At 36.9% G+C, this 11,063-nt stretch overlaps 1 protein-coding gene across 1 annotated transcript; it reads left to right on the plus strand.

The window, feature by feature from the left end:
* The first annotated feature begins 2,935 nt into the window (after positions 1-2,935).
* Positions 2,936-9,469, plus strand: IL2 (interleukin 2). Its single transcript, XM_022596429.2, has 4 exons — positions 2,936-4,170; positions 4,263-4,322; positions 6,940-7,086; positions 8,864-9,469. Exons 1-4 carry the CDS (start codon positions 4,024-4,026, stop codon positions 8,972-8,974), a joined length of 465 nt encoding a protein of 154 aa, XP_022452137.1. The 5' UTR covers positions 2,936-4,023; the 3' UTR covers positions 8,975-9,469.
* The last annotated feature ends 1,594 nt before the right edge of the window (positions 9,470-11,063 follow it).

An 11,063-nucleotide genomic window follows, 5' to 3' on the forward strand; every position in this document is an offset into this window, starting at 1 on the left:
ACCACACAGAAGAAGAGCACACACAAATGAGACTTAACTGTGATGAACAGACAGATTTACAGAAGCGGTATCACATTAAGGCGGACCACAGGTCTAATAAAGACAAACAGTGGGCACCAACCTATGCCTGAGGAAATCTGGATTTTCACAGGAAACACAGAGCTCCTAGTGAAATGTTCTCTAGGTGGTATGGAGATGATCCAACAATATGTCCTAACTTCAAAAGAAGAGAACAGTATCTTGAAAAACCAAGAGGCCTTCAGAGAGACCGACAAGAGATGCATTAATACAGGCATCAAGCTCCAGATCAAATTAAAGTTTTACAGAGCTGTGAAAGAGGCTCAGAAAGAAGAAATTCTTGCAGGAGGTGTAGTCCTTGAAAGTTAGCTTTGATGGATGGATGATTAGGCAACTGACTGACCAACCTCCCTGGAGGCAGCTTTAGCAACTTGGGCTATTCCTGAGTCTAAGAGGCAGACTCACAAACAATGCTAAGCAACTAAAAGAGCTTCTAATTGAATAGTGAAATTTATTTTCAAAGGGGAAGCAGGGGGTGTGACACATGCGGTAGTTAGCAGTCTACTACTGACTCTATAACCACTATAGCCAGAGAAGTCCGCTGATGTGTCAGACATGTTAAAAAGTGAAAGTTTGCCACAGCATACGATTGCCGTAGCTTTCTTCCCAAGCATTTCAAGAAAGAAGTTATAAGGCCAACTTCCATAATGATGCCTGTTACACAATAAGGACAAGCCAGGGGCCTAGGAATTCAATTTTCCACAGGGTCCCGTCAATGTAGCCATATACTGACCCACCCTCTCATGGAAATAGCCGGAGAAATATAAATATCAAGACTATGAGCACATCACAGGCCTCACTGGAAAAGCCCCACACAGAAAAATGTGTGGGTGTGAATTTTTCCATTCTGGAAGGGTAAAGGCCTGAGCTGATGATGCTGGGATGAGACACTGAAGTCTTTAGAGAAGTGAAACAAGTGTAATAAAGTTGACACACAGATTACCAAATAGCCTTTCCCTTATAACTGATGCTAAATTTGTGGTTTTGATTTGAAAGGTACAGAGAGACATTCTGCATTTTTTTAGGAAAAAAAAAAAAAAAAAGGAAAAGATCATCATCATTGGTCTCTAATCTTTTCTAAAAGAAAAAATTATTTTCTATAACCTGGCTTTTTCTTCACTTTTTTTCCCTTGAGGAACTGTAATTCTTATTTTTAAATTTTAGGAAGATGTTTTATATTCTTCTGAACATTGCCTAATGCATAGATAAAAAGTACTGAAACATTTTTCTCTTTTTTTTTTTTTTTTTGCGGTACGCGGGCCTCTCACTGCTGTGGCCTCTCCCGTTGCGGAGCACAGGCTCTGGATGCGCAGGCTCAGAGGCCATGGCTCACTGGCCCAGCCGCTCCGCGGCATGTGGGATCTTCCCAGACCAGGGCACGAACCCGTGTCCCCTGCATCGGCAGGCGGACTCAACCACTGCACCACCAGGGAAGCCCTCTCTGTTCTTTTTATATACAATTAAGTGTTCCTTAGAATGTGTAACCTGGACTTCCCTGGCAGTCCAGTGGTTAAGACTCTGTGCTTCCACCGCAGGGGGCACGGGTTCAATCCCTGGTCAGGGAATTAAGATCCCGCATGCCTCGCAATGTGACCAAAAGGAAAAAAAAAAAAAAAGTAAATTATGCTCAAAGAATGTGTAACCTTTCCTGCCTATCCACCCTCATCTTAATCCTAAATTTACATATCTACATTTTAACCATGTTGTCAAAATTCGGTTTAAAGTCATGTTTCTTCTTCAAAATTCTTCATCTTCACTTTTCTTGAGGCAGCAATCACCTATTACCTGGGATTACACCTGTCTGTGTATGGCTGCTCTATTACACATCAGGTTGTTTGAGAAAGAACACAAATGGTAAGAGTGTGGGCTTTGGAGTAAGATTATTCTGGTTTCAAATCCTTGTTCTGCCCTAAACTGGTAGTAAGGGCTAAATAACCTAGAACAAATTATTTAACATCTCTGATCTTCAGTTGTCTAATCTACAAAATGGTGCCATCACTTCACAGGTAAGGCTTAAACTAGACGGTGCGCCTGCGCATTTTCTTTCTATATACCTGACAGCATCATAGGTGCTAGATAAATATCTGTTTAAAGAATAGACAAGAAATGAATAAGGTAGTAAGGACGGAGAAGTTACAAGAAATGTCTTTGAAGAAGGATTTCCTCAGTTTAAATTAGCAGTATATATCTGTACCATCATTCAGGCAGTCAGTGCATTACATTGAGGACAAACGAACACAATCCTAAGTATCCTACCTGATATAATGACTACAAAAATACTGATCTGATGTTATTTAATAACTATTATTGTTACACTCATAGTGTCACAGGTGCTTTAGAAGCTAAATCTAAATCTATTAAAGAGTGAAAACATATAAACTAGAAACTTGTGGACTGGTTTATATATGGCACACATAAAGTCTATTATAAAACTGGCATCAATACCCTTTCCTGGATGCAAACCCTTTCCTGAGTATTTGTTTGTCACAAGGTTTTGCAGTACTTAATTTTTTCATAAAGGTGCTCCAAGAATTGTAATGGATACCCCTCCTGGTAACTTCTATTGATTGAGTTCTGGCTTCTGTATTTTAAGAGTCATGTTGGAATAACTGAGCCCAAATACCCCTGCTCTGAGGACTGCTCTCACTCCACAAGACACACACACACACACACACACACACACACACACGCACACAAACATACATGTTCCGTGGCTCACCATGGCCTCCTGGACTGCTTATTACCCTGCCTTTTGCACCCCCAGCCACAATAATCAGGCCAGTATTGGATCACCATGAGCTAGTCACATCATCTTTCTCCTAAAGAGTGAACGAATGGTATCCAGAAATTCCAGTTAGTGAGCTTCCTATAAACAAATAAACTTGGGGATCCCTATTGTTATGCTCGTTTTCTGCCTTATATTTAAAGAAATATAAGCAATCTGTTCAACAGAGAGAGAGAAAGAAATGAAATGGACATGAAGAGGGAGAAAGATCTAATAGCTCAGGTGGCCCCTGAGAGACTGAGAGGAAGAAAAAGCATCCTTGATTCTGGCAACATTCCAACTCTCACTATATCCCCTTGATGCCCATCACAAAGGATAAAGGAGCAAAAATAAATCTGTAAAACAAATGACCAAAAACAACCCCCATTAGCATTAGTAGTGTCCTTGTATGCAAACCCTTTTCTGAGCATGTTTGTTAAACACCGTACCACTAAAAAAAAAAAAAAAAAAAAAAAAAAAAAGTACAACAGACATTAAGAGATTTAAACAGATACAAGAAACATGTTAAAATTAAAACAGCATAAAACAGTGCCTCAAGCTCAGTATTTTATGTATTCTAATTTTAATACCTCTCTAGCTGATTGTATAAGAAGTAATCTAGCATGTTGTATGCATTAGCTCAGTCATCGTGGAGATAAAAAGGTAAAGCCATCCTGAAACAGGAAACCAATATTCTTCCTGTTTAATCAACAAATCTAAAAATTTATTCTTTTCAACTATTTATTCTTGCTCTTGTCCACCACAACATGGTGTTCCACATAGTTTTATGACAAAGAGAAATTTTTCATGAGACTCTTTTGTATCCCCACCCCCTTAAAGAAAGAGGGAGGAAAAACTGTTTCACACAGAAGGCGTTAGTTGTATGAATTAGAACTGCCACCTAAGTGTGGGCTAATGTAACCAAGAGGGATTTCACCTACATCCATTCAGTCAGTTTATGGGGGTTTAAAGAAATTCCAAAGAGTCATCAGAAGAGGAAAAATAAAGGTAATGCTTTTTGCCACACAGGTAGAATCTTTGAAAGTATGTGTAATATGTAAAACATTTTGACACCCCCATCATATTTTTCCAGAATTAACAGTATAAATTGCTTCTCTTGTTCAAGAGCTTCCTATCAGCCTCTCTAATCACTACTCACAGTAACCTCAACTCCTGCCACAATGTACAAGATGCAACTCTTGTCTTGCATTGCACTAACTCTTGCACTTGTGGCAAACGGTGCACCTACTTCAAGCTCTACAGAGAACACAAAGAAACAAGTGCAGTCATTGCTGCAGGATTTACATTTGCTTTTGAAGGAAATTAATGTAAGTTTATTCCCTTTCTTATTCAAATTATTACATTTAATTTTTCTAAGTGGAGTTTCTTTTTTTAATAACAATCTGTTATGCTTTCTCAGAATTACGAGAACCTCAAGCTCTTCAGGATGCTCACATTTAAATTTTACATGCCCAAGAAGGTAAGTACAACTTTCTACATTCATTTACATTTTAATAGAATTGAAAGTAATGTGAAAATTTACAAACTACCTGGATTAATAGCACTTCATCTGAGGAGAAGAATTAGTAACCTCAGCATCTTTTTGAAAAAAACCAAGTTTGCTAATGAGCCTCTGAAAAATGGCTTTGCCAGTATTTTCTTTATACGTACTTATGTGTGTTTTGGGGTAGAGGGAGTGGGAAGAAAAGAATAATATTCTCTTTATTGCTCAGACAGTTTTAAAAAAGATTGTGTTGACCTACTGTTTTATTTAAAAATATAAAACTCTAGAGATACGTGATCATATCACTTTACCACTCAAAGTAGCAAAACTGATATCAGAGGGCCCACTTTAAAATAAATCCTTTACTGTTTTAGGAAAGATTCTTAAGGATCTATCTTTGAGAGGCAGCATAGCAGTAATCCGTAGCACAGATTCTAGGGCAGATTATTTAAACTGAAATCTCAGCTCTGCCATGTCCAATCTTTTGTAACCTTGGGCAAGTTACTCTCTTTGTGATTCAGTTTCTTACTTACTTATGTAAATGATAATTGTATATACTTCATATAGTTTTGTGAGGATTAAGGAGTAAATGTAAAGTACTCAGAACAGTATCTGGCATATGGTAAACACCATATAAGCATTAGCTATTAGAAGTAATAATAAAGACAAAATTCTTCCTGGAGAGTGTAAAGTAAAATTTTGGACTTACACATCTTTCATGTCAATAGACCTAGAGACTTCTGATGCTATATGACTTACATTCCAAGACTAAAAGCTTCATTTGGTTGTTTGGGGATTCAGACAGTTAGCTAAGCATCATCTAAGCTCCTAGAGCTACGCTAGTCATGTAAAATTTCCTAGTCGTCATACCAGTCAACAGAAAATGGGCAAAATCTGATGCTAAGAAGAGCTTGTCCCTGGGTGAACAGCCCAGAAAAAAAATGGGATTTAAGGGTAATGAATGCAATCCCACTGACCCACTTCTTATAAATTCGAGGAAATTATACATCAAACTACCCCTTTAGAAGACAAAAAGGAGATAACTTAGAGATGCTCCTCCAACTTAATCAGAGTCACGTAACTCTTACCTCCAGCAGCGTAAAGACACTAGACTGTTTTTTGAAGGAAAGAGCTCCAAGTTGCTCATGCCAAAAACTTAAGCCCTGAACTTGTAGAATTTATAGTAGCAAGTTGAAAGGGCATTAGATGAAAATGTCATAAAATGTATGTGGTGTATTCCTACCTCTCCCTTTAAAAAGTGTTAAAAAGATAACACCAGATTATGTGCATAATTTAGAGGGTGGTAGAATTCTTTGAAATCTAGCAGTTTCTAAATGACAATGCAAAATCTATTTGAAACTAAAAGTAATGTGGTAAACGCCATTCATTTGTTCATTTTACAACCATTCATGTTTGCAAAAGAATTTAGAGAGCTATAAAAACATTTAATTCAAAGGTTGTTATGCTAATGTTATAAAGAAAAAGAACTGAAATTTAATCCTGGCTCCACCTAGTCATATGGCCTTGGGGAAGACATTGAAATTCTGAGATTTAGTTTCCTTATTTGTAATATGGAGATAACACACTGCATTACCTATCACAAAAGGTGGCTGTGAGACTTGGGCTTCTTTAGGACAAAACACTTTGAAATTATAATGTACCATAGAAGTATGAAATATTATCATTATATATAGAAGTGTGTTGTGTGTGTGTATTTGTATGTGTATATGTCTAAATTAGGAGGCCCATCCAAAAATCCTTCAAATATTGTAAGCTTTTATTTGATTTGGACAAATCATTTTTAAAAATATATCTTAGGGCTTCCCTGGTGGCGCAGTGGTTGAGAGTCCGCCTGCCGAGGCAGGGGACACGGGTTCGTGCCCCGGCCCGGGAAGATCCCACATGCCGCGGAGCGGCTGGGCCCGTGAGCCATGGCCGCTGAGCCTGCGTGTCCGGAGCCTGTGCTCCGCAATGGGAGAGGCCACAACAGTGAGAGGCCCGCGTACCGCAAAAAAAAAAAAAAAAATGTATTTAATGTACTTATTATAGAAAAGTAAAAAATTAAGATGTAGTTATATGTGTCTTGCTATACTGACCCATTACTAAATAGCTACAACTAACTAATCCATAAAGTGTTGGAACTGTGACAGATGGCATCCAAGAGCTCCCTCTGTCCCTAACATTCTATGATTCTCAACTCTTAGATTATTAAATATTAGAATCAGAGAATGTGATCCTATACTTCCACATTATGACTACTCTGATTCTAATAATTTCTCTGCAGACTGGAAAAGAATTCAACCTATATTGGTGATTTACATTTGGGTGCAGAAATGTTGACTTTTTTTCAAAGTCAAATTAAGCTGAAATTAATGACTCATTATTTGTTAACTAACAGTTAATGCTAACTATGGGCAGCTGAACTCTCATTTTCCAGTCTTATAATGTTGGTCCATCTTTATAGCAATGATGAAAACAGAGAGAATGGTAAAAACTATATACTGCCTCTGTTAATACATTTTGATATTAATTTCTGATTCTGACCTTTAGTCAGGGCAAATTGACCTGATAATTACTTTTATTATTATTCAAGGCTACAGAATTGAAACATCTTCAGTGTCTAGCAGAAGAACTCAAACCTCTGGAGGATGTGCTAAATGTTGCTCAAAGCAAAACCCAGAACTCGATAGATATCAAGGATTTAATGGACAATATCAACAGAATAGTTTTGACACTAAAGGTAAGATATTACCTTATTTGCTCTCCTGGAAACAAAATAAATGGAAGGGTGTTTTAACATGGTATAACATTTTTGGTGTTTGTGAAGTACTCATGCATTTTAAGTCCACTGTGAACATAACTCATTTTTATATTAGGTGGAACTGAGAAGTGTAAGCTAGAGGGCTTCCACCTACCATCCATTCAGGGACAAGCCCCCACCGCTGCACTCTGGCACCCCTCACATGAACACAAAATTGGGAGTGGAAGAAGACACTGAATTGAATTTCACAGAAAGCAGACAGGTTTCATTATATATTTTTTAATTCCTTCAGATCATTTTCCAGAATAGCTAATTCTGATTACCTGACTTTTTAAATGAGATTTTCCTATCATCTGGTGGAAGAACTGAGAGATTTGTCTAAAAAAAAAAATGGCAACCAGTAAAATGGCCAATGGACCAGATAATTAGCTTTTTATTTAGAAGTAATACTCACTTTCAGGACCTCAAGTATTTTTAAATGCATAGGAAGCATGAAACATACAAGGAACTTGGGTGATGTGAGGAATTCATGGCTCTCTTTTCTCATCCATCTGCCAAAGTACAAAATTCATGAATTAATAGATATCCTAAATAAACAGCATAATTTTAATTACAGTAGAACCAACTTTCTAAAAGTATGTAACTCTAGTTGTTTCCAAGTAAGAGTCACTTTATTAGTAGACAGTCCCTATTTAATTTAAAAAATACATTGAGATCAATGTCATCTACCCATTGATAGACTCAGTTTGCCATCTATGTCAATAATTTTGCTCTAAAATTCTTGACCAACATCAGAAAAACTCATTCTAAATTCTAGATGCAAAATTAATATAAAATTACATGAAAATCAGAAAAAGCAAGATACTTTAAAAAATCTAAGCCCCCAAGAGGTTATAATATTTAAATAACTATATGTAAGAGGGTATATAATACTGCAATAGTTTGTTTAAAGGGAATACTTTATCTCACTTGATTTATGTTTTCAGGATAGGAATTACTTCAAATTTGAAAAAGTCCCCCCTTTCAATCTCACTATATATCAAAATATTTTCTTCTTAGCTTGTCAGCCAGAGGCAGAGTTGAAACAGTTCCTATCAGCAGAGGAGGTTAATTTCTAAAAAGTCAGTCCACAGAATTTCTAATGTTTAGATTTCTAAAAATTGGGAAATTTATCTGTACTGAGGTGGGGTGGGATTCGTTATGAGTATTTTTGAAAACGTTCTTCATACAAATTTCCCCCCAAAGCTTATCCTAACTTACTCTGGGCTGGTTCCATCTTGCTTTGGGGAAAATATGAGGAGATTCACTCAAGCAGACTAATAGGAGATTTAAGGTTTAGAAATGAAGAAAGTATAATGTGCTTATCACTGTATACATGTAACCTATATTTAGATACAGATATAATTCGAGAGGAAAAGAGGTTTAACAACTTTAATTCTGCATGCAGCACTTAATGAAGTATTTGTCTAAAACTGTTTTAAAATGTTTATTGTACAAAATTCAGGAAAAAAAATCGTGTTCATTAAGAGTGACAATTAACAAATGAGGAAAATTTCAGTTTTTATGTCACTATCACTGGTATCATAACATATAACTTTGGCACATCATTTTGATCATTTCAAGAAAATGTGAATGGTTAATATGTTTAACATACTTGAAAATAAAGGCCATAAGTCTATAAGACTTCAACTGAAAATATTATATATAAGGTAAACTACCTTGAACTAAAACAAAATTAAAATGTTTTCTTTTACAGGGATCTGAAACAAGATTCACATGTGAATATGATGATGAGACAGTAACCGCTGTAGAATTTCTGAACAAATGGATTACCTTTTGTCAAAGCATCTACTCAACAATGACTTGATAATTAAGTGCCTCCCATTTTAAATGTATCAGGCTTTCTATTTATTTAAATATTTAAAATGTATATTTATTTTCTGATGTATGCTTTTCTACCTTTTGTAACTATTAGTCTTCAGATGATAAATATGGATCTTTTAAGATTCTTTTTGTAAGCCCTACGGGCTCTAAAAAATTCACTTAAATTATTTATCCTAAAGTATTTATTTTTATGTTGAATTGTTAAAGATAATGTCTATGTAGGTCAGTTAATAAAATTATTTAATAAAAACAAGCCCAGATATTTGTTATTCCGGGAATAGCACAGAGTGAGCACTAAAATATTTCTGAATTACTCATGTAAACTCACAAGACGGTTAAGATGCTTACAAAAGTCACTCTTCCCCTGAAGAGGTATGTGGAATACAGAAATGGGTTTCTCAAAGCTCTTGCTTTCTCCTTTCATAAGCTGATTAGACTCTTAATTCTAATCTGAGACTACCTCATCAAATTATACTATTTTCCTTCTCCAGGTCATGCCTTAAATTTAAATAAGATGCCAAAACAAAAACATTCTTGAAACCCTTTATATGATTGGTGTGTCTTTCTATCCATTCTCCAACATCTTATACCTTGCTCTCTGCCCTCAGGAGGCTCACCTGTTTGACCTATATCAAAGCTCTCCCCTGCCCTTTGGCTTTCCATTAGGTCCTGCCACTGGGGAACCCTGGTAGGATGTCTGAGGGACAGAAAAGATTCCCCTGACATTCCCTATGGAGTAGCCACTGGATGGTTGTGCCTCTCGACCAAAGAACCCAGTTTCTCTCAAGGTGGCTCTCTTGAGACTTTTTCCTTCTGAGTTCTGTTAACCTTTCCCTCCACTCCTCCCTTCCAGCCTAAAGATGGTAGCACTTATACTATTACCAGCTCCAGGGTGCTATACTATTCCTTGCAGTTTCCCTGTATGCTGACCATAGCTTTGTAAATTGTCTCTTTATTAGGTTCTCCTTGAATTATTCTGAGTATGCCATCTGTTTTCTGAGTCAGACACAGTAGTTGTACCAGAAATAGTCCTAAGAAATAGATCCTCAAAATAGAATTCTGGGACCAGGTTGTTCATATATTCAGGGAATACAACAAAATAAGGCCATGAGAAATCTATGGGATGTAGCATCCTGATTTTTCAAATTATTATCAGTGGTAGCATAGGATGAAATGCAGATAGAGAGCAAGATGTGAGATGAAATGACTGTGACATTTAATTGCTACAGCAATAATAGCTATAAAAGTTGTGATTATCACCTGTATACTTCTGACAGTCTCAGAGAATGAAGGGAAAAAATTAAAGTTATGAACACACAATTAAAGACATTCATGGGCAACCAGAAGTCCTCACTGGCAGTTGTGAAGGAGTTCATCTCTTGTAATCATAGGGTGTATATGGCAGAGAACAAAGCAAAGAGTCTAATGTAAGATCTGCAAAGAGCTAGTGCCACTTAAAAGCTTAAGCCCTCCAGGTCTCCTACAGTAAGGATGGGGAAGGAGTGGGACTCTGAGATATGGGATGTGGATGTTCTGCCAGACACAGAGACTGAGAACCTTAAACATCTGTCTTTCCTGTTGACAGAGGTAACTCCTTTTCTTTAATAGAATCCCTTGTGAGGAAAAACCACTCCTTTACTTAAAAACCTTCCAATGACTCACAAATTGAGGACAATTTCCTCAGAACACACCTCTACCATCTTTCCTTGCCTCCATGCCTAAAATGGGAGTTAAGATCTCAACATTCTGGGGCAATGAGATACAAAGTGTTTAGACCAATGGAGATGAAAAATAAGTCATGTTTGGGCTACTTTAATTGTGATGAATGCAACTCCCTGGGACTCCGAATTTAATAATAACTTGCAAATGGCATTAACAGCTGGTTGAGTAAATGCTGGGACTCTGCAGTGGCCTCTTTTAATGATGTTGAAATGCCAGAGCTTCTTGGTAGATGATGTCCAAAGGACCAGGGAACTGGAAATGCTGAAATGGATCCATTAGGTACAGTCTTCTCATCTTGCCCAGGAAGACTTTAGGAAGTACACTGGTAAGAGGGACACTAGCATCCACCA

This window comes from Delphinapterus leucas, chromosome 5 (assembly GCF_059928025.1).
Source record: "Delphinapterus leucas isolate spDelLeu-1000000601 "Yukka" chromosome 5, BTC_Dleu_Yukka2, whole genome shotgun sequence".
Taxonomy (NCBI): Eukaryota; Metazoa; Chordata; class Mammalia; order Artiodactyla; family Monodontidae; genus Delphinapterus; species Delphinapterus leucas.

Coding starts and splice junctions, on each gene's coding strand:
- IL2 (XM_022596429.2), top strand. CDS start 4,024: ATGTACAAGATGCAACTCTTGTCTTGCATTGCACTAACTCTTGCACTT. Junction 4,171..4,262: donor TGCTTTTGAAGGAAATTAAT/GTAAGTTTATTC, acceptor ATGCTTTCTCAG/AATTACGAGAACCTCAAGCT. Junction 4,323..6,939: donor AATTTTACATGCCCAAGAAG/GTAAGTACAACT, acceptor TTATTATTCAAG/GCTACAGAATTGAAACATCT.